This window comes from Saccostrea echinata, unplaced genomic scaffold (genome assembly GCF_033153115.1).
Source record: "Saccostrea echinata isolate AGI-Se365-2 ecotype Australia unplaced genomic scaffold, CSIRO_AGI_Sech_v1 ptg000014l, whole genome shotgun sequence".
Classification (NCBI taxonomy): Eukaryota; Metazoa; Mollusca; class Bivalvia; order Ostreida; family Ostreidae; genus Saccostrea; species Saccostrea echinata.
The window spans coordinates 7,046,517-7,071,591 of record NW_026889763.1 but is presented as its reverse complement, the minus strand read 5'-3'; the positions used below and the strand labels follow the sequence as shown (position 1 = coordinate 7,071,591).

The 25,075-nt window shown below is 32.9% G+C and overlaps 1 protein-coding gene and 1 pseudogene across 1 annotated transcript; one reads left to right on the top strand and one right to left on the bottom strand.

Annotated features, from left to right (window-relative positions):
- Nucleotides 1-782: 782 nt before the first annotated feature.
- Nucleotides 783-2,691, bottom strand: LOC133187045 (neuronal acetylcholine receptor subunit alpha-6-like; annotated as a pseudogene).
- Nucleotides 2,692-8,795: 6,104 nt separating this feature from the next.
- On the top strand, nt 8,796-22,836 carry LOC133187172 (atrial natriuretic peptide receptor 3-like). Its single transcript, XM_061322535.1, has 12 exons — nt 8,796-8,998; nt 9,414-9,523; nt 13,392-13,526; nt 15,007-15,219; nt 15,630-15,736; nt 16,024-16,131; nt 18,039-18,149; nt 18,516-18,651; nt 18,785-18,939; nt 19,810-19,936; nt 21,733-21,814; nt 22,723-22,836. The coding sequence occupies exons 1-12, from the start codon at nt 8,871-8,873 to the stop codon at nt 22,820-22,822; spliced, it is 1,512 nt and encodes a 503-aa protein (XP_061178519.1). The 5' UTR covers nt 8,796-8,870; the 3' UTR covers nt 22,823-22,836.
- The last annotated feature ends 2,239 nt before the right edge of the window (nt 22,837-25,075 follow it).

Below are 25,075 nucleotides of genomic sequence, written 5' to 3'. Positions count from 1 at the left end.
CATACGGGGTTTATATTTCTCAGTTGGTTCGATACGCAAGAGCATGCTCTACGTATGACCATTTTCTAAAACGAGATAGGTTATTGACAAACAAGTGGTTGAAGCAAGAATATCAGCAGTCTCGTTTAAAGTCATCATTTCGTAAGTTCTATGGGCGATACAATGACCTTGTCAGCATATACAATCTACCTTAAAGTCAAATACTGACTGAAGTTTTTCATACTAATTGTTAGGCCATTATTTACACACTGAATTGTCGACGGATTTTGCCGTTATTTCCCAATCATGACAAGGACCACAAGGAGCGGGTGTGACCGGTCGGCAGGGGATGCTCACTCCTCCATGGCACCTGAACCCACCTCTGATGTTTGAGAGGTCCGTGTTTGCTCTGCTCCAAAATTTGTATTGTTAAATGGACTTTTGAGCTTGAATACTGTTCGTAATCTCCATTTCATTTAGTTTTTACAGCCGATTAAAAGTAATTTCATTAAAGCCAAACCATGCTGATGGTAATGTCAAGCTTTTCAAATTGATTTCAAACTAATTGTATTATTTCCTTAGGTATATCTGTATAGCGTCCTTTTAAAGGACAACAACTTGTTCTCTTAACATTTCTTAACATTTCTATTAAGGGTTAAGACCTTAATTTTTTTTAACATAACCAAGAAGAGTAAATACTTGAAAGGAGAAAATAGTTTTTAAAAAAATTATGTCAAAAAAACTCATCTGCTTTTATTGGAAATTAATGTCTTTTGCGATTTGAAAAAAGTATTTCCATGTTTCCTCTAGGAGAGGATAGAAAGGACAATGAGATAAAGAATATTACAATTCATTAGACAAAATCCAAACACTTTTAGACAGAAACGATCTGTTGCTATTCCAATATCACGCCATGTCAAAATTTCAGACACAGGGTCCAGTGAAATATCTTTGATGGTGTCTCCCTCATCAAAGTGCACTTTTCGGTTTCTCCCGCAACATAGACAATCACAAAGCGAAATTCTGTGAAAAGTATGCAAGTAGATTGGAATTGGCTTGTCATTTTCTCTCTGATAAAAACGTAGTCCAATGACAACGCCTACCACAATAAAAACACCGACCATAAAGTCTCCCAACAACTTGTAGCTTAAGAAAGATACACTGGGTTCTGACCCCTCTGGTAATTTATCTTGAACTAGAGTTAGATAGACAGCGATCGCTAAAAGCACGGTTACAGCAAACCCAACCCGTTCACCACAGTCCGGCGGCATCAGAAAAACAAACAGCTGGAGAAACGAAAGAAAAGCGACAGGGAGGATTAAGCTCGATATATAGTAAACTGGTCTTCTTCTCATAGTGATGGCCATTCGTACCTCCTGGAGAAGAAGAGTATTTGTGAAAGTATATAGCTTTGTTTCAGTCACCTCCCAAAGACTGTTTTCACTAAACTCCGACATGTACATCTGGTCGGTGATCATGAATGTAATTTCCGAGGGCAAATACCCTGGTATATAGAATCTCAAGGTACACGTTTGTGTATCAAATGGGTAGTAAGACAAATCAGCATCACATGTACTCTCAAAAAGATTAGGAGTTACCCAGTTTACTTGTCCATCAGTTTCCAACCTTACATTCATATTCTGATGTCCAATTTCACTCAATGTATTATAGTCCAGCATATTGACAAGAAATGGAATCCATAATTTCTTCTGGGGGACAATAGTGACCTCTATCCCCCCGTAACTTGTTTTATCCCATATTAATCGGTCATCTATCCATGATACAGATAGACCTCCGGTGATGGAGAATTTACTTATAGTCTCGTCAAACTCCTTGATACTGAATAAGTAAAAAGTTACGTTAATCTGTAGAGGACTAGTCCTATTCGCTCCGGGCCTGACGTGAGGATCGTATGTGGTAGGAAACAATGTTGTGTGTAGATTCAGTTCGTCATTGATATTGTAAGTCCAAGACAGTGGCAAAACAGAAGAAAGAAAAAGAAATGTGAACAAAAATCCCACTTTCTCCAGATTGCTCATTATTTTGGATAGCCTCTTCTTCGCTAATTAAGCGATTTCTTTTTGTACTCTGGGTTAATAATTAGTAAATGCATTGTTGAATCAATACTCTAAATTACATTATATAGTGCTTTTATATTCGGGTTTTGAATGTGTTAAAAAAATCTGCTAACCCTTTTGTTCAAAACAGGCCTTTAATTATCATTAAATACACAATTTATAGAAGATCATCAAAAGAGATCCGACTGCAAACGTGTTAATTAAATGACAGGTCTATCATGTTTTAGCTATTTAAAGGGCCTATTCAATTAAATGCCGACGCAATTTACAAAACACTGACAGGACACGGAATCACGGATGTAGGGAAATAGAGAAAATATACAAATCACGGATTGTTTTTACACGGATGATAAATTCTTCCGTGCATTTCCATACAGTTTAAAGAATTATACGAATTATTAAGAATTTATTTATTAAGAAATATTAACAAAAGTACAATAATTATAACAATAGTTGCTACTGAATTAATAACAACAACAATAACAACAAAAAATATCCGTCATTTTAATTTTCGTATTCCGAAAACAAAACTCCATCTGACCCCTCCGTATTTTGTTTTCGTATTTCCGTGCATCCTTATTTCGTGACTTATATGTGTTTTGTGAACTTTAAAATTCCGCATACAAACCATCATATAGCCTTCTTACAGGGGAAAAATTATAAACATGTATACGATCTCTTAAGGTTTGAGCTATCTAAAACAATGAGAAAATTGTCATTTTACACGTTTTAATACCTAAAAAGCCGCATTCAAAGAGTAAATAATAATTCATTCATAAGCTGTGTATTGCCTAAAACAGCCGGTTTAACTAAAGGCGCTGTTCCAAGGACCTCACCACAACATTTTCACACCGCGATTTTGCTCATAAAGCAAGTTAAAGAGGTTCACTCAAGAGCTTTTGAGCAGATTTTTGTCTTGACCTATATTTCGAAAACTCTGCACAATGTTTTAGTTCTCACGATAAATTTGGATTCTACAATGCCAATTAAACTATATTCAGTTAAAACCCCAGATTAAATTCCATACCAAAAGCATTAATTGAGGAACTATATTTTGTGGCGGAAGAAAATGATAATTTTTCTCCTTTGAAGTACTTGAAGTACTGTATTGTTAAGTTTGAATTTCTATTTTTCCATGCAGCCTGCACACAGTGTTATTTTGTGCTGTGAATTTTTTTATGCTAGTCCTAAATTATATACAATAAACTGTCATGAGTTTTATCATCATTTTTGACAATTTTAGCAACTATATTGTGAAAATCCAGAAAAAAATAGCCATAATTAAAGCTTAAAATTAACACTAGTAATACCTAAAAATTAGGATCACAGATCCTCACTTTTAATTTTTTTTTTTTTTTTTTTTTTTGAATATATGATACTTTTAACCATTCTTCTTAAATTCAATGAAATGTCATTACTTTCAAATGATTCTTTTTGCTTGTTAAATTTTCAATGCCAGAAAAATGACATTTTTTTGAGTGCAGAAAGGTCAAATAATTGACCATGCGAAGTAATTTGAAACTTTTTTGTTGTCACAAATTTTAATGTGTCTATTCAAGATGAAAGACTGTGTTTGTTCCCATAATTTATTTGAATAAAAAATATTTGAGGAAAAACTTTTAAAATTTATTTACATGTTAGACGTAATTACAGTGCAAAACAGATTATACTAAATGCTCCATAGCACCAAAAGAAGCGCATCGACCCCCATGTTTTTGTTTTGATTTTTAATTAAGCTATGTGTGTAGATTCTAAAAATATACTTGATAAAAATTTTCATTACTTTTGAGAGCAGAATCCAACCTAATTAATCTACGACTTATTTTCCTTTTATATAATCATAAAAATTCTAAATTAATATAAATCAATATACGTTACGAACAAAGTTACAAATGATTAAAGGATATAATTAATCCAACGAAAGTTCAAATCGTTCTGCATTGCATTGCAATCGATATACATATAAACAAACAGGTTTACCTGTCTGGTGTTACATGTAAATGGAACAGCTCAATCACGCCTTATTCGTTTCTCTATAGAGGAAACAATCATTTGTATTTGAGAATTGTTTATAGAATTGAAATAAAGATCTTGTTGTCATGGATGCTGCTGGATGACCTCCTCGGTCTCGAAATGTTGTTTGAAATATAAATAGCTCGGATAACGCCTCGGCTTTTTTTCCTCCCCAAATTTATTTCCCAGATCTTACTTTTGAACAATTTTTAATATACACTAGGTTTTAATATTTCAGAAACAACATTTCTTGACTTCGGAGTTTATGCTGCAACATCCACGAAAACGCGAACTTTATTTCTAAAATACTGCGTATAAAAACTGTAGACAAAACAACTAATCGCATTAAAGAGTTATAATTTAGGTAGAACGTTATTTCAAACATCTTCATAAAATTTCTGTTGTGAAACGTTTCTATCTACTTTTAAAAAATTAATATTAGATTGTTTACACAATTTTGTTTTTCATGTAGAACATTGCATGTTATTTTGTAAGAGTTACATGTAATTGGAGAAGTCACATGACAACCTTATGATTTTTTCAATGTACCTTCTAAAATTACACGATTTTGCTGTAATTTTTTATCATTTGAAAAAGAAAAATGTATTTCACTGAGAGAGGGAAAAAGACACCGTACTTTTTACATTGTTTATATATGAATAATAAAGTGTATTTTTATCATCTCCGGTGATAATGACTTTCATTATTTTTTTTTTATTTTACTATTCTTCCTCAATGCTAGAAACTTAAATCCCCTATAATGAATTATGTGGAGATAACGAAAAGTAATCGACTCAAAAGTCCATTAAATAATTCCAAAATAAGAGCAGAGCAAACACGGACCTCAAAGACATCAGAGGTGGGATCAGGTGCCATGGAGGAGTGAGCATCCCCTGCCGACCGGCCATACCCGCCGTGTGCTCCTTGTCATGATTGGGAAATAACGGAAAAATCCGTCGACAAATCAGTGTGTAAATAATGGCCTAACAATAAGTATGAAAAACTTCAGTCAGCATTTGACTTAATGATAGGTTGTATTTGCTGACAAGGTCATTGTATCGACCATAGAATTTACGAAATGATGACTTTAAACGAGACTGCTGATATTCTTGTTTCATCAACTTGTTTGTCAATAATTAACCTATCTCGTTTTAGAAATTGTTCATACGTAGAGCATAGAGCATACGTAGAGCATGATAACAGTAAAAACATATTTTATTGTTTAAATGATTTAAATCATTTTAAATATTGAAGCAAATTGTTATAAACCCTATAAAGAAATTAAATAACAATGTATTATCCTATTTAAAAGATTCAATTGTTTAAATCACAAAATCTGACCTCATAACTAAAGTTAGTGTTTATGCAATCTTCAAGGTTAAATAAACACAACTTCAGCTGTATTCCTTGTCATTTTTTCTTGGACATAATTTTTTATGATAAAAATTGGATTAATACATTCACTATCGAGTCAAAGTTATATCCCCGATTTATCAAAATCTATCTTCACTTTAGTATTTCCTCATATTCCCCTTCTTAGAATCCAGTTTTATGACAGTTAATTGTATTACACTGTATATTCAGGCCCATAGAACGCGGAGGGCAGGGGGCCCCCTAAACTTTTTTGTTAGTATAGTTTTTTGCTATAGTAAATTTTCATTTAGATGCTGGTTGGCCATTTCCACTTTCTGTTGTATTGTCCAGCACTGGCAATTTCCAGGATTTGAGTAATTAGGAGGGGGTTTTTTTTGCTTGTCAGATCATTTTAAACCGTTGCTACCGGCCTGATATTGTTAGTTTGAAGAGCTTAACTGACATCAGTAATTTATCTGAAAAGTACAACAAACGTAAATATTTAATAACTAAAACTTAATTGAAATGATTTTTAGCAATTTCTAGCTCTACGGCGGGAAAATCACCGACCTTCTGTTTTGATGGATTATCATCTGTATGATAAGTTTATCCGTCTGGTTCTGGTAAAACAGAGAGTGTGGATGCATAATTCTTCTTGGCAAAAGTTTTGTTTTAATTACAATTTGTAGCTGTTGAATATAAAAGTACTTTTAAAAGTAGCGAGGCCACAAAAAGTCACCACAATTTTGAAGAACCATTTTGAGTTCAATAAATGTTTCTGTTACTTAGTATGTGAACAGTATTTTAACGTAATTTCTAAAAACAAATTCTACTCATTTTTGTATAGTTCAGAAGAAAATAAAATAGAACTTTCAAAGGGAAATGTTACCTTGAAAATGTTACTAAATTAGTCTAACTTCATCTTTTTCCCACAGAATCTTCAATTCATTCCAGTTCTCGATTTTTGCAAAAAGGTTTTTTTTCTTAAGTTTAATGTTTGTTTTGTTTGTTTGTATGTTGTTTGACGTTCCTCTCGAGAATTTTTTACTCAAATGGAGACGCCACCACTTGCCGGTGGAGAGCTGCAAATTTTGTCCTATACTCGACACTTACGGCCATTGAGCAGTGAGGGATCTTTTTCATGCCAGCACCTACTGCGACACGGGATCTCGGTTTCTGCGGTCTCATCCGAAGGACCGGTCTCCACGTCCCACAGTGGGATTCGTTAAGTTTAATGATATAAATTAATAATTTTCTCTAAATCTGGTGAGCAAGCCTTGTATGTATATAAGAATAATTATATTGAATAAATTATCCATAAAATTGTTTGTTGTTTAACGACCCTCTCGAGAATTTTTCTCTTATATGGAAACGCCACCACTTTTCGGTGGAGGGCTGCAAATTTGGACCTATACTCGGCACTTAGGGCCATTGAGCAGTGAAGGATCTTCTTCGTTCCAGCACCTACTGCGACATGGGACCTCGGTTTATACGGTCTCATCCGAAGGACCGGTTTCCACGTCGCGCAGTGGGACCATAAAGTTGTAAATTCGTATGAGATGCATATATAGCTGAATCTATTGATATATAAATCTTTAAAATTTTTATTTACACATGGTCAGATAAAGATCGTGAACATAACTGAAATTTGCAATGAACCTTTTACGAAAATAACATTTTCTTGTCTTTCATACAATAGCTTAGACTTCAAAGAAGGTCTAATTTCACACACTTCTTGAAGATATCTTAGAAAAGCATCTCATCTATTTTTTTTAAAATCACGGATGGATACAACTGTTGGAGGCAAGTTATACACTATTTATAGCTAGACAATATTTTGTCAACATTCTCATCTGTAGATAGAACATTCGTTTAATCGGCACAACTAAATTCAAATTGCTATTATGCCAAATGAAGCCGAATTTGCGAATGTCTTGGAGTCAAAACAAGACCCTCAAATGGCCTCATTGTTTCTAAACCAATATCCGAGCCTGTTCGCGCAATGTTTTGTACTGATATGAAGCTGGTGGTTTTTGGGGACCAGAAAGGTTGCAACATCGGCGATGTCCATGTCTCTGAAATGATGTAGAGCGATATGTTTATCATATCACATAGTAGTCGCCCCGTGCTTTGGCATCTGTGCCCGTCCACCATGCACACTTTCGGTTGCATCACACTCTTGCAATAATTGTGCTTTGTCGATTGAATGTCGCAACCCCCCTGTCAAAAACATTTTTATATTTGCCAATCTAATCGCAATATTTTCTATAATTTAAAAGAGACAACTATCTTTGAAACATCCTACAGGCACCACAATGACTGTCCTATAACAGTTCTTTTATTATTATTATTATTATTAGTTTCATTTTAATGCAATCATAAAGAACACAAACACAAAGAAAAAAATTGAAAATTATTCCTCAAAAAAGAATTTTCATGCAGTTCTAGGAAATAGTTACGCTCCAGTAGATATATATACTGAAATTACTTATTAGTTTGGGCATTTAAATGTCTTATTTCAACAAAAGTAACGGCATGAGCAAGTTTTAGAAAGGGACTATTACATTGCTTTGGCGGTGCGTTAGCAATTTTGTCTAGTGTATAGATCATACTCTCCTCTTTTCAAAAAATTGAGAAATTCATCTTTTTATAGTAAGATATATGCAAGGACAGTCATTGGTGTTTATTTATGAATCACTACATGTTTTACATATCTATCTACATATCTTTCACAGATACGTAAAGAAACAATGAAACTAAGCAATGAACTTTATATTTTACAACAAAACATTGAGTCTAGTAAATTATTTGGTTCGATCTTGTTTATCGTATTGTCAGCTGATTTTACATTTATGACACTGAAGTGCAGAATTATTTATAAGTTGATAAGATATACTATGATCAGAAACTAAATATCTAGAACTAAGTCCAAAAATAACTGGGCAGTTTGTAGGAAGATAGAGTCTAGAATAAAAATCAGCTGATTGCAATAAAATTTTATAATTTCGAATGACTGTATGATTTTCAGAAATTCGTGTATAAGTTTTGCATATCATGCAGTTGTCTGTTTAAGCGTAAGAATAGTTGTTATTCAACATAAATGTGTTTTCAAGCATGACGTGACGCCATCATTTGATTAATACAGAAGCACAAAAGTTTTTTTTTTTTTTAATGAAGTTCATACGTTACTTTTTTATTTTAAGAACAATGACGATAACTTTGGGCTTGTTGTGCACTTTTTGCTCGAAAGAGTGGAAACAGCATATAATTTATACAATTTCGTTTTTTGGATTTTTTCATTCCTCTGATGAATTGCAAACAAATTTCAAATAAACCGTCTCCATATTCACACCGGATATGAATTATATAATGTTGGTAATAATTTTCACATTTGGAATAACTAACATTGTTTTGCATAGTGAAAAATATGAATTTCGAATAGCGTGGATGGCTCCGAGTAAGAAGTATTATAATTTAAGTGCCTCCTCCAGTGTTGGTGCATTTAAAGTTGCCTTAACTGCTCTAAGTCAAAACTGGAATTCACCTCAGACTGTTTTTCAGAATTCCACCATAAAGTAAGTAAAGTAAATTTGGATATGCCATATATAATAATGTTTTTATTATCATTATTTTTCCATACTTGGCTGTAATTTCGTTATATGTATGTTCTGTTCGAGGTATATGATCACAATTCTCAATACTAACTGTTACCAAAGTAATTAAAAAGAAATTAGTGTATTCTGATGTTCAAAATTATAATCTGTACCATTATCCAAAATACATTGTATTGGACAAATTTGAAATAATTCCAAAAAGTGCATTGCATTAGTTTAATTTTATTAATACCAATATCATAAGTCTCATTGTGATCCTAGTTTTTTTTCTATGTTTTTATGTCTGATTTAATTCTTTAAGTGTTATTTTCATGATGCAATTTTTCTTTCCAGCTTTTTGACATATCCTTGTACACAAACGCCTTTCTACTTTCAGAGTAAAGTGGTATGATACAGACTGCAATGAAAAGACGGCCGTGGCCGCTGTTTTAGACGCAAAAGAAACATTTAATCCAAATATCATCTTTGGACCACCCTGCCCTGTTAGTAAGTGCATATACATGTGTATAACAAAAACGCAGTCAGTGCATGTGAGACATGGCCTAGAAATAGTTAATGACTAGATCTGTTGCATTACTACTGCAATGTTTATGCTTACTAAACAGTTGATGAAGTATTTATTTTGATTTTGCTATTTCAACTAAAACTGTTTCTCCAACGCTGTGTTGAATCAAAGAACAACTATGAAAAACTTATTTTATGAATATCAATTTTGACAGTACATATTGTCGTTCTGTACATATTGTCACTGGCGACAATCTGAGCCTATCCTCAATGTACTTATTGTCGTCTATCGGTACACACTGTCGCGGGATGTATACTTGTACACGTGTGCATAATGTCGCAGGTACCCTCATTAAACATATTTTTGTCTCACTGTTAGGGTTACAGTTATATGGATGACGATGATACTGTCGAGGTACATATCTTCAGTTTTCATGAGATTGTATTTTCATTAAACAGCAAATCAAGAAAGTGTTTTGTACACACAGTTGTCATTTTAATTCCTCTGAAGCAGCTATCATGGAACACTATATTAGATACAGTTGTATACAAGTTATACGGTAAAGAGTGTAAACATGATAAATATGCATGTAAATACGATAATGAAATAGGCAAAAATAACGAAGAGTGATGAGATGGGATGGAGTGGGATCGATCAGGTTCCTAGGTTGAGTTGTGACGGTACATATTGTCGTTTTGTTCAGATTGTCGTAGGCGACAATATGCACCTTCCCTCACTGCACATATTGTCGTCCATCGGTACATATTGTCGCCGGCTGAAAAGTTGCAAATGTACATGTTGTCGCTGGAGACATTTGTGACCTACCCTCACTGCAAATATTGTCGGTCCACAAATATTGTTGCAAATAGATTTCTTTGTTGCTTTTTTTTTAAATTTTGTGAATGTAGTTGCAATTGGTGTGTAAATCACACTTACATGTCGCCTATACTAATTCATGCAGCGGGATTGTGACGGTACATATTGTTGTCCTGTTCATATTGTCGCCGGCAACAATGTGTATCTACCCTCACTGCACAAATTTTCGTCCATCAGTACATGTCACATGACAATGCTTCCATATCAATATGACTTATCATTGCTTTGCTCTTCTTGAGAAGAAGATTTTGAAGAAATTTCCTATCTATTCCTTTTTAAAACTTTGATCGCACATTATGCTCCCACCCTTAAGCCGGGGTTCATGATTTGAAGAAACTTGAATTAACACTACCTGAGGTTGCTTTCATATAGTAATCACTAATCATGGGCGTATTTTTCTTGAGAAGATTTTTAAATATTTTTTGTGCATATTCCTACGTAAAACTTTGATAGCCGACTGTGACCCCACCCTATCCCTGGGGGCCATGATTTAAACAAAACTTGAATGTACACTAGGTAATGTTTTGTTTGTTTGTTTGTTGTTTTAACGTCCCTCTCTAGAATTTTTCACTCATATGGAGACGCCACCATTTGCCGGTGGAGAGCTGCAAATTTTGACCTATACTCGGCACTTAGGGCCATTGAGCAGTGGGGGATCTTTTTCGTGCCAGCACCTACTGAGACATGGGACCTCGGTTTATACGGTCTCATCCGTAGGACCGATATCTTATAAATCGGCCTATTCTTTTTTCTTATAATATATATTTGGAGATTGAATACATGTATTAGTTTTCTTGTTTAGTAGTTATGATTATTTAGAAATTAGTTTTTGCGTTATTCTTATATACAATCATGTGCCGATATAATTTGTGTTGGGGTTGAAAGTTTTAGATCACGTGAACTGGAAGTTCCAGTGAGCGTTTCTGATCACATTTTGTCTGACCGTCCCTCTGTCAGTAAACTTTTCACAGTTTCAGCTTCTCCTCAAGAACTACAGGGTCAATTTCAACAAACTTGCTGCAAAGCATCCATGGATAAAGGGGATTAAAGTCTGTTCCTAAGAACCACTGTGTCAGAAAAGTTGAAACTTATGTGAAAGCTTATGAAGTAAAGATTTAGTTTTATTCAGATCATGTCCCTCGGGGGAAGGGTGTTGCTACAATAGGTGATCAAAGTTTTTCACAAAATATTTAGAAAAAATTCTTTCAAAATCTTTTTTTTTCTACTAGGTCAGAAGAGATGACACTTATGTGAAAGCTTCATTACATAGCGTACATTCAATTTTGAGGTGCAGGCAGGCAAAAGGTCCCTCACTGCTCAATGACCCTGAGTGCCAAGTATAGGTCTAAATTTGCAGCTCTCCACCGGCAAGTGGTGACGTCTACATATGAATGAAAAATTCTCGAGATGGATATTATAACAACAAACAAACAAACAAAAACAAAATCAATTTTGTTCAAATCATGACCCAATGGGTAGGGTGGGGCCACAATGGGTGATAAAAGTTTTACATAGGAATATATGGGAAAATTCTTTGAAAAATTTTCTTCTCAAAAACAGGAAAGCAATGATTAGTCTATATGGAAGTATTGCCATGTATGTCATGCGACGTGTACTGATGGACGACAATATGGGCAATGAGGGTAGGTACACATTATCGCCGGCAACAATATGAAAGGACATCACAATCACGCTGAATGAAATAGCATACGAGACACGTCAGTGTGATTTACACACCAAATACATTTACAAAACTACCAAAACACAACAAAAAAAAACTTTAAGCAACAATATCTGTGGGGCGACAATATGTGCAGTGAAGGTAAGGCACATAACGTCGCCAGTGACAATATGTACATATGTAACTTTTCAGCTGGCGGCTGGTGTATGTACCGATGGACGACAATATGTGCAGTGAGGGTAGGTACATATTGCCGCATTATGTGCAGAATGACAATATGTTCCGTCACAACCCGCGAGGTAATGATCAACTCCTTACTCTGCTACTCTAGAGCAAATGCTCTAACCACTGCGCCACGCGGACGACCAAAATCTAATGAAGCTAACACATCAGTATCAATGCTTCTCGAGAAGAAGATTTTGAAAAATTCTATTTCTTTCTATTCCTATGTAATACTTTGATCATCTACTGTAGCTCCACTCTTCCCCGGGGGGTCATGGTATGAATAAAATTAAATCAACTCTTTATAATGAAGGTTTCCCGCAAGTTTCAACTTTTATGGCACGGTAGTTCTTGAGATTTTTAAGAGATGCCACACAATTTTTACTAATTCCTAATTATCTTCCCTTGAAAGAGGGCATGTACCTTCATTTGAACAAACTTGAATCCACCTTTTCCACGGATACTTTGTTGAAAGTTTGGATGAAACATAAGAAGAAGCTGAAAATGTGAAAAGTTTATAGACGGACGACAGACAAAATGTGATCAGAAAAATGTTGACCCCAACCCCAATTATATCAGAACATATATAAGAATAAAGCAGGAATATTTTCCAGATAGTAATTACTCCTGAACAAAAAATTAACATTTAATCTTATAGTATAACGAGAATAAAAGAATACGCTGATTTCTCAGATTTATCAAAAATTATAATATCTTGGTATAAAATAGTGGTGTGTATCAATTCTGGAAACAATTTTCTGACCAAAACCTTTTTCCCTACAATATTGCGAGTGATGCGAAATTAATACAACATGTTTACTTATTTATCTGCCATACACGTCGCTCTCTCTCTCTCTCTCTCTCTCTCTCTCTCTCTCTCTTGTGTCCTTACGACTAAATAGTTTTTATCATTAAAAAAATATGGAAATAAAGTATTTGAAAATGCAATGGAATGACAACATTTGCAGCTTTGTAACCTTTTTTTTTTTTTAGATATTTCCAAGAAATCAATAAAAATACCTATATTACTTTACATTGGTTATTTAATTACATGTATATATATATTTAAGGTCTTAGAGGAGTTGCTCTTCTAGCTGCACACTGGAATATACCAGTATTTGACTGGGTATCACAAGGGGAAGAATTTCAAGATCGAAAAAAGTATTCAACTTTGGTACGCTTCTCGGGACCCCTATCACGCTTTCGTAAGTATGGCACTCCATGAATATGAATATATATATATATATATATATATATATATATATATATATATATATATATATATATATATATATATATATATATATATATATATATATATATATATATATATATATATATATATATATTATGCCTCCGTAATCGAAGATTCGGGGGTATATAGTCTTTGCCTTGTCCGTCCGTCTGTCTGTCTGTTTGTCTGTTTATCTGTTTGTCCGCAAAACTTTAACATTTCCCATACCTTTTGATTGGTTGCACCTATTGCTCTCATATTTCACATGTGTATTCCTTGTGACAAGACCTTTCTTTGGGTACCAACATACTTGACATCTTGACATTGACCTTGGAGTTTGCCCTAATTTTGCAAGAATTTACTCAACTTTTACCTTGGCCATAACTTTTGAACAGTTGGTGCTAGGGCTATCATACTTGACATGTGTATTCATTGTGATAAGACCTTTCCATGGATAAAAATATTCTTTGACCTTAACCTTGACGTTTGACCCATTTTTTTAAAAAAAAAACTTTAACATTGAACGTAACTGTTGAAAAGTTAGTACTAGGGCCTTTATATTTCACAGGTGATTCCATATGACAAGGCCTTTCTTTGGATACCAACAATTTTTACCTTGGAGTTTGACCTACTTTTGAAAAACTTTTACCTTGACCGCAGCTTTTAAACAGTTGCATGGACTTTAATATTTCAAATATGTATTATGACAAGGCCTGGGTACCTTTGATTTAACCCTGACCTTGGAGTTTGAGCCACATTTAAAAAAAAAAAACTTTAACCTTGGCCATAACTATTGGTTAGTGCTTGGGCTTTCATATTTCACAGGTATATTCATTGAGAACAAATCCTTTCTTTGGTTAACAACAATTTTTATCCCTTGACCTTGGAGTTTGACTTGCATTTAGCTGTCATACGGAGGCATCTGTGTTTCACAAACACATCTTGTTTCTATTGATCATAATTAACTACAAGTATATATGTATGAGAAAACCGTATCTGTTTCAAAGATAACAAATAATGTAGAATCATTTGTTTTTAAAAGAAATTAATTCTTCAACAAAAATTAATGGCAAAAGACGGAAAACATATGAGATTTATTAAAATCCATTTGTAACGATTCTCCAATGCCAAATGTGCCTTATCGTCTTTCATGAGGGTCAATATTCGAAGGTAATCAGATTTTTACCTGTTCCTGTGTTTTTCCATGAACTGATGATTGAACATCAGAAGCAATGACAAACCTAGTTACGGTACTCTACACTTTAAAATTTTCTTCCTATGTATCTCTTCCTTAAATTTCTATAAATTTCTATAAAGAAAATTTCCTCCGGCTAAGTGAAATAATTTAAAAAAATTTTTTTTTAATGAATTAAACTTGCATTTTAGATATATATTATGAGTTGGTTTAATCGATCTATTACGTTTATTGATATACTTTTCTTTTCTTTCAGCGGATGTTATTTTCCACATTATGTCTCTCTTTTCGTGGACACAATTTGCAGTTATTTATGACAAAAGAGATCAACATAGGGCCTTGGCGTCTGCAATTTCTAAATCCCAAAATAAGTCGTCGTACAGAATCTTACAATCGTTTGAAGTTTCCAACAATATGGAGGAGGAAAATATAGAACAAATTTTCACGGAATTGAAACGCAATTCTAGGAGTACGTTTTTCCCTTTTCTTTCTCCGTGGAATGTTTTGTTAGTCACAATTTTAGATCTATCACATCCAGGGACTGGTTAGAATCTTTACTGTGATAGTGCTTGTTCTAACGCCTTCAAAATGTGTAACTTGCACTTTAATATCAAGAACAGTCAGTCGCCGAATCACATGTCATGAATCGAACACATGATCTTTACACATGCAGACTGAGTTAATGAAATCAAGTTGATTTGTTTTGTAGAGGATTATTTGACATGTATAGAAGTTTCTTTGGTACATTTTTATGTATTCAAGTGTTTATAAATCAAAATAAAATTTTGATTCTATTTCTTTTTTGAAATAAAAAGATCAAAAATAAATAACTAAAATGAATTTTTCTAGATTGCTTCGGTAATAAACTTTATTTTGCAGTTGTCATCATGGTATTACCTTGGTTGGACATGCGGAGATACATGTTTGTTGCTTATAAACTTGGAATGACAAAGGGAGGGTTTGCTTTTCTTTGTATTCATAGTGAAGTACGTGTACCATTCTTTTCATTTATATCTTTAATTTTCTACTCTGTAATATTCATTAGTAATGAAGTAAGACAAACATACTATTGATAGCTACAACTACAAGTAAAGTTTGAACAGTATGTTTTTATCTTTAGTTGACTTGGATGGTATCGTATATTATGTTCATTATCAGAAATCTTAAATTTGTTTAATATATCAGTCAGTTTTTTATTTATCTTTTTATTATTATTATTTTTTTTGGGGGGGGGGGGTAGAAAAATGTTATTTTTGCTTAATTTTTATTTCAGCTATACACATATGACACAATGGAATCTGATGTATTTTCTGATAAGGTTTGGAGAAGAAATGACTCGAGTGACGATTTAGCAAGGGAAGCATTTGAACCAGTATTTCATGTAAACCAATTAAGTCCCTTGTTTCTTGTAACCAATAATATAATAACCAATAATATAAACGGATGTTAATTTATTATATATATACTTCGATCGAATTTTCAATGATAGTCATCAATATATCAAATATTGTAACTCCATTTAAAGTATATAAAGGATATTTTTTAGACAGGAATGTTGAGATATTGTTGAAGTATCCTATATTTTTTAATCGGTAAATCAAAAGTTTCTTGCCATTTGGATACTTTAGATCATTGATTATTTCTGATTATTAATTTTTTGATGTTCTTTATACATTTTTTTTTTTCAATTAAAGCATTTAAATATTCATTGCACATAAAAAAATAATAAAGAACCGCAAAGAGTAAGATTTTATAGGAGACCTGATATGTTGAATATTTGAAATTGAACAATCTCGTTAATCGAAGTAATATAAAAAATTTAATGACATAATGAAATAGCTGAAAATAACGAACAGTGATCGATCTCAAACCTATAAACAATACAAATCTGTGAAAAGGGCATAAAACACGGACCTCTGGAGGTGGGATCCGGTCCTAGGAGGAGTAAACATCCCCAGAAGACTGGTCAAACCCGCCGTGAGCTCTATGTATTTATCAGGTAAACGGAAAAATCTTTGGTCAAATTTAGCATAAAAACGGCCAAACAATTGGTATGAAATATGTCAGTCATAACACAACCCAATGGAAGGGTATATTTACTAATAAGGTCATTATAACGACCATGGAATTTACGAAATACTGACTTTAAACGAAGTTATTGAAATCCCTGTAACATCAACCTATTTTCAGTAGCCTGTCTCGCTTGTAAAATTGATCATATTCAGAGCAAGATCAAAAATAGCGAATACGTAGGGAGACATAAACACAAAATGCAGGGGAAAGTGGAATACTACTACATAAATGAGGAAAGTTGACGATTGAGAAGCCATCTCGTTTGTCATACAGTTAAGTTGATAGTTGGCCCTTATCGTCTATTCTCAATAAAACATTCAAATGTAAAACGAATGTGGCAATTTTTGTGGTATCTTTTATTTCGAGTTCAATGGGATATATCGACTGAACATAGGGATGGGAATGGGAATTGATAAAACGTCTTCGATATATCTGAATGTCGAGTTGAAAGGTTTCATAAAGTGTTAAAAAGTCATATGTTTTAATATTACTGACTTTTGAAAAGTTTGAGATTTTAAATTCTCTAAAAGTTCTTTAGAATTTATGTGAATCTACATTTGATAAAACCACTTTTCGGATATGCAGAGCACAGTAGGTCTGTAGTTTCTCATTTACAACAGTTAATATTTTTGTGAGGAGTAAAGATAGGGGCTTGGTAAAGCAGTTTCTGGACCTGACAATGTATCTTTGTAAGGATTTTTATAAGTTTAGGAATCCAGTATAGAATGGGTAGATTGAAATTACTTTCGTTGTCTGGAATGTTAAAAATTTTAAAGACTGGAATGTGATTTTGAAGAATTTCATTCTTAGAGCGTGAGTATAAGTTGGATTTCCAGTTGTAGAATTAAAACCAATTTCTTTTAAAATGCATTTGAAATAATGAGTTTTACAAACAAGGACGATACTATTGAAAGCCTTGTCTGCTGGAACCATAAAATATGAAAGGATATATGGATAGCAAATTGCCTTTTAATTTCCTGACACGATTCTTTAATAAATTTCTAAAAGACTTTATCCAGTTCTTTAATAAATTTCTAAAAGACTTTATTCAGTGTGACAAAGTGTTCAGGTCTTCCTCTTCATATTTCGCCCATCGTCTAGCATAATCCTCAACAGAATTTATAAAGAAAATGAAATTACGCATTGGTGTTCCCTGTGTTTAGGACTTTAACAATTTAAGAGGTCAATTAATTCTCTAAAAACTATATGTTTTAGATTTTGATGAAATCCTTAGAGAAAGATCAATGGACGCTTTTCAAAGCAGTTGCTAAAGAATATGGCGATAAATCTTATCCTAACTGGAATATACCTGTGAAGCCTACTTTGGTAAGTATTCCTATGGAGGTACGTACTGTCGATATTTCTTATACTATATCATTGCATTTCATATCAAAAGCTCAATAACTGCACATACATTTGATTAACCATAGCTTTGTGCATTATTCTTTGTGTATCGTTGGTTAATTACCCATGCTAAAAGTATAATATGAATAAAAATCAAACTTCAGGCGTTGCTTAGTAATTTTTATCTATAATCTTCACCATTTCTTCCACATTCAGTATGCGTTTTTTTAAAAACTTATAAAGATTTGGATAACTCCAATGAATTTAATGAACATTTTTACTTACTGATAATCATAACACCTTCAAAGTAACAAAGCATGAAGATATGAAATCATTCATTCATTCAAGCCAGACGCCTACTCAGCTCACCTGTATGATGCGGTATTAATGTGGGCAATGTTGACTGATAAGCTACTAAAAGTAAACAAAAATCCACTTGACGGGGAACTCATGGCTAAAATGGCTACAACTTTGACAGATAAAGGTATTTTTAATAAGTTCTGCTTAAGGACTTTTCTCTGTCTGATTATTTTCTGATTCTGCTTTATTTTCTGTGCATGAAGAATATTTTTGTTTTCTTATGTAATGACATTTTTTTTTTCATTTTGTTCTGTCAGAGGAAGTTGATGGTTTAACTGGAAGAGTGAACATAGATCATCAGGGAGATAGAAATCTTGACTTCCAAGTTCTAGACATGTCCGTTAATGGTACATTTAGCAGAATCATTTCTATTAATTATCTCAATAAAGGGAGGAAGGAGATTAAATTGGAGGTACCAGTACATAATTTAATATCTTTATATAATTCCTTTCATCTCTTGATATATTTTCCACTGGTCAAGTCAAACAAATGAATATGCTTTTAATCATTTTTATATTACCTAAATTATATAACAAATCTTTGATATACCTACACTGTTTTAAAAGCAATGTCTATATACCTCCATGAATTTCTTTGACATTTTCTGCATTCATTAAACGATTCTTTCGATAATTTTGTGTATATCTATCCATTCCGTTTCTTACCTGTAATAAGGAATATTGTTAAAAGAAGAGAAATCAAGATCAGTATTACTTAACATGTATCATTACGTATTTCTAAACATGAGTCTTTAGTATATTGGAAGAAAATGTGAAAAAAAAATTTCTATCTCAAAATTCTTTTAGCCTTGACGTCAAACAACCGCTCAACTATGACGTCTAAGCCTACGACACTGCGTAACGAGAAGAAAATGTATTAACAGAAAAATTCAATGTCTTGTAGTTGGATATGAAATTTATTTCACTTGTGAGAAAGGATATTTTTACATTTTAACCCATGCCTTGCACTCTTGGAAATTTCTTTAAAAATATTGTCCCACTCTTCAAATAAATTCCATGTCCAACTATAAACATTCAATCCTTTTATATAAGCAAAGAAGTTTTTTGTATTCTTATAAAGCATAGAATAGTATTCAAATAGAACATGTAATAGTATTATAATAGTATAATATATATATATATATATATATATATATATATATATATATATATATATATATATATATATATATATATATATATATATATATATATATATATATATTCAATTATTGAATACCATCTCATTTATAATTCTTTTAAATTTATAATTTCCTTAAAAGGGTAATAAGACAGCAGACCACGTCAGTCGATGGCCAAGTGGCAAAGTAGGCATCAAGAATGCTCCTCCGGATGAGCCTAAATGTGGTTTTATTGGTGAAAAATGTCCAGTGACGGAGAAACGACCAGGTCAGTTCATTATAAAAGATTGGTAATCAGAGACAGGCAGACGGTCTTTTTATCTGCATCTTTTTTGATAATAATACATACACATTGTTACATGAAATGAAGTAAGTCATAGATTAATGAGTGCACAATGGTTTGCACTCAAAGGGAATCTAGCAATGAGCTATTAACTTTATAAAACGTCTATCCATCTATGCTGAAGGGAAATAATTGTGAATCATTCCTCAAATTTTGGCCAAGAGAAATGAAGATAAGGTGAAGATAACGAACAGTGATTGATCTCAATAATCTTTTTAACAATATATTTGTGAACAGCGCATAATTAAAACTCTGACCTTTGGAAATTTACGAGGTGCAATAAAATGCTTAGGAGAAGTAAGTATTTACTGTTGACTAGTCAGACCACGGTGAGCCCTGTATATTAATCAGGTAGAGGGAATAATCCAGAGTCAAATTAAGTATAAAGACAATGACTTTAATTGGTATGAAACGAAGTACGACTTAATGATAGATTTTGTTTGAAAACAAAGCCAAAGAATTCTTTAAACGAGGTAGGCGAAATCCTTGTACTATCACTTATTGTCGATTTCAAAATTGATCGTACTCAGAGCATGCTACTGCGTATCGAATATACATAAAAACCTTATGCAGCTTATAGTGGAATATTACTACATAAATAAGGAAAGTTAATGATGGAAAAGCTGAAGTCATGTTGGATGTCATACAGTTTTGTTGTTAGTTAAAAAGCGAGAAACTTTCAGCCTTGATAGTTACATCAATTCCTGTTATGCACAATTTATTTGTGAGAACTTGTCTTCTCAACTTGAAAGTAAGGGTCTTGACAATAATAAGGAGACTTAATTTAATTACTAAATTACTAATTATTCCGAAAAATATTCTCCTCATGCGATGATTTTCCTGGTCAAATATATATCAATTAACGAACATTTTATATTTAATCATATATTTGTATATTGAATTTATAGTTAAATCATACAATATCCGTTGAGTATAGATTTCATAAGTGTACATTCTTAAACGTGCATGTACATTGAGGGAATTGCTGCACAAACGTTTGCTAGTTTTATTGTTATTATTTTGTTTTAAGATGAAACACGGTGAAAAATACAAAGCCCGGCGTAAGTTTCTTTAATTTTAGATAAATTGATACAATGCCTGGATTTATGCAGCAATTTCACCAGTCTTTGGAATTTCTTTTCTATTATTTTACCATGTTTCTGTAAAATTGAAGGACATGCCCTTTCAACGAACCTGTTTTGTTAATGTTCCTTTTTTGCGTTTTAAAAACACTGATGCCATAATAATTTGCTATAACATATCATGGGTGGTGAATATGTTAGAAAGTGAGTTAAAACCGTCTTTGTATTAAAGGCTACCTCTTACCTACATGTATTTCAACTAACTCATTCGAATCTTTGTTAGGGAATACCTCACGAGACTTGAAAATCATTGCCAAAATCATCCTGGCATATCCTATTAGATTCCTATTAGATTCCCATCTTCTTTTTCCTTTCAAACTCTACATGTAATTTTGTGACGTCACAATTCCAAATGTGAAATTTGAATGGAATATATGTTACTAAAAATTGTATTTATTCAATCACTAAATAAGACATATGTCAAAAATATTGGTTAAGGCTTGTGTTTCTGGCGGTTGTTTCAAATGGTATCACGTAGTTTTGGACACTCTGCGTAAGAAAAACAGAGAGAAAAACCTTTCAATTGATTTTATTTATTCAGCATTTGATACATTATACACATCATTTTCCTTTTTTCAGACAGCGTGTACATTATAATCATATCCATACTTGGAGCTTTACTTGTCGTCAGCATTACTATCATCATCTACTGCATTTTCAAGTAAGTCACAAGTGTTTTATAATCAAAGAGATTTGCCTGGTAAACGTATGTGATATATTGGGAAAATATGTATTTCACCATATTCTGTCCGACTGTTTCATATTCGAATCATTAATATGAGTTTAAACTTGTCTCTATTTTTAATAAAATATGCTAAATGTAGGGAAATACAGGAAACATATTTTCTCAAATCTTGCTAAAGATGCAGATCCGTGTTTTTCTTTTTGTTTCTATTGAAATGTTTCTATTGGGTGGACAGATGGATAAAGTCCTCCCATTTTTACCCTTATAAATTATTCTGCGTCTGTATGTATCTTTTAAGGTTTAGATGTTTTAAATTGTCTAAAAAAATTAAAGTGACAAATATGTCCAATATAGATCAGAAACGTAATATGTTAACCCCAAATATAGAAGTATATATGTGTGTAGCAAATGTTCCATATATATATATATATATATATATATATATATATATATATATATATATATATATATATATATATATATATATATATATATATATATATATATATATATATATATATATATAATTTAATGCATGTATATGTATTAAAGGTTGTAAATAATTGAATAAAATGGCATTGTATATCCATTTGTTTACCTTGTAAGAAATTAGTAGAGTGTCATACTTAGTCTATTGTCTTATTGATTTTACTGAGAAGAATTGCTTTTATTTACTTTATCTAGTTTTCTTTCATATATACATCGAATAACTATTTTTTTATGTACCAGAGTATATTCATCGTTTGAGTTATGCAAATGCAATTTTTTTTATTACACTTAATTTCTTAGATAATGTACAATGATATTAATTTATACAATAAAACATAAAAACGAAGGTTTATTGTATGTTTTCTATTTGTTCAAATGTCCATGTTATTTTACAGAAACCGTGCGAAACCAGGAACATATGACCTAAATCCACCAACAACAGTTCGATATCAAAATATGTCTCGACTGGAATCGCAAGATCAAGTTCGCTATTAAAATGTGGAATTTATTGGTTTCATTGTTAAATTACTCTGAAAGTACGTTTGGGGAGCAAATACAAGATCTTGAACTTCATTAAGTTTGATTTGCTGAAAATGAATTGATATGAGCTTGAAATTCCATTCTTACACAATGTACATGTTATAGAAAGAAGAAATGATACATCAATGAAGCTGCTCCGTGCTGTCAATAAATATTTCATTTAAAGTTGCTTTATTCTTGTCTAAGATATTTCTTAACGTGTCTGTTAAAAAAGAAAAATTTGTTTGGATCAATAAAAATTATTTTGACTAGGACTAGAATGACGCTCTGTCATTTGGTAACGGACGTCACGGTTCTGTCGTCAATATTTCTACGGACAGCGAGATGCAAAATTCGGAGACAACATGGCGAATAAAACGACGTTATGTCATCCAAGTAACACCAGTGTTATTTTCGCTTTTAAAGGAAACTGATAAATTACCTTGCCGATTTGTCAATGATTCCATTTAGAGTAGTGTCCCGTTTCAGTAATGTAATCGGTAAGCAACAATATGACAAAGAAGATCCCTCACTGCTCAAAGGCCGTAAGTACAGATAAATTTGCAACCCTCCAACGGCAAGTGGTGGCATCTCAATATGAGGGAAAAATTCTCGGAGGGACGCTAAAAAGCAAACAAACAGACATTCTTAAAAAAAACTATGTAAAAGCATTCTCTTCAAAGAAATTACAGCTTCATTCTTATAAGAAAGGGGACACCTGAAATGAGTAAATTGTGTTCAAACGTTGCAGTACAAGGTTAAAATAATTATCTGAACAAAAAAGAATTTTTTTGAATGATTACTTATTAATATATTTGAACAATTACTGAGTTGTCTACGGATTTTTCTGTTTGTCCGATTATGACAAAGAGTACACTGCGGGTGTGACTGGTCGACAGGGAATGCTTACTGGCTTATGGCACCTGATCCCACCTCTGAAGCTTTTTGAGGTCCCTCAATCCTTCAATTGTAGGTACATCTATTATTTCCTGACTGTCTTGTATTTGGTAAAAAAAACACGAAAATAAAAGGTCAGGAAAATGAGCGAAAAATGGCAAGTAATTATATACTCGGATAAATATTGGTAAATGTGTACAAAAAAGTACTTTGATTGTATTAATGTGCATGTTTAACGGATTTCATTGTAATAAAATATGCAATAATAAAATATATAAATTTATAGATGGTTCATTTATATAATTTTTAAATGATCGTGACAGAATTGATATAGCTTCTTCAACGTTTTACTATCTACACATGTCACCCGCGTGGCGCAGTGGTTAGAGCGTCTGCTCTAGAGTCGCGAGGTAAGGAGCCGATCCTTATGTCGCGGGTTCGAATCCACTGCGGGATGTGGAGACCGGTCCTTCGGATGAGACCGTATAAACCGAGGTCCCGTACGTGTCGCAGTAGATGTTGGCACGACAAATATCCCTCACTGCTCAATGGCCCTAAGTGCCGAGTAAGGGTATAAATTTGCAGCCCCCAACAGCAAGTGGTGGCGTCTCCATATGAGTGAAAAATTCTCGAGAGGGGCGTTAAACAATAAACAAACAAACAATTTACACATAGAAGGACAGTGTAAGGTTAATTTTGATGATGATGTATGAATCAAACCCCTGTGTATCAGCCTCTAACTTTATGCAAAATTTATACAATTTCTTTAGTTTGTAGAATAATATAAATACCTGGTTCAGCTCGTTCAACCTGCAGTATTACACATTTCCTTTATATCTGAGCGTTCCAAAAAAGGATTTCTTCCACAGGTAGAATTTTTCTTGTTTTGACTTAATGGGCAACGGACAATCAAATCATTCGTCAGAAATGTAAATTACCTTTCTGCATTGCACGTGATTCTTGTCAACACGATTGCTCAACAAATTTTTAAAACATCTAATCATGGCCTACAAAGTACATGTAGTTTTTCAGAAACTAAAAACATACTTTCCTTAAACACTCGCGGATAATAGAATATGAAATGAATTTGATCATGTATGTATGTTTCTTTCTGGTGTCCGCTACTGAACGAGAATTTCGGATCGCTTGGATGGCTCCGGAAAGGGAACATTACGGACTCAGTGCAGGATCTAGTGTAAGCATCTTAAGAGCCGCGTTGTCAGCACTACAGCTGCATCAACGGGAAAATGCAACGTTTTTAGCGGATCATAAAGTTTCGTAAGTGGGTTTTTTTGTCTTTAACATCCAAGTTGATAGATCAGAAACAAGTAA

Excerpts from the sequence above, each read along its gene's own strand:
- LOC133187172 (XM_061322535.1), top strand. The coding sequence starts at position 8,871 with ATGGCTCCGAGTAAGAAGTATTATAATTTAAGTGCCTCCTCCAGTGTT. Across the intron at positions 18,652-18,784 it reads TACAACTTTGACAGATAAAG|AGGAAGTTGATGGTTTAACT; the intron begins GTATTTTTAATA and ends TTGTTCTGTCAG. Across the intron at positions 19,937-21,732 it reads AGTGACGGAGAAACGACCAG|ACAGCGTGTACATTATAATC; the intron begins GTCAGTTCATTA and ends TCCTTTTTTCAG.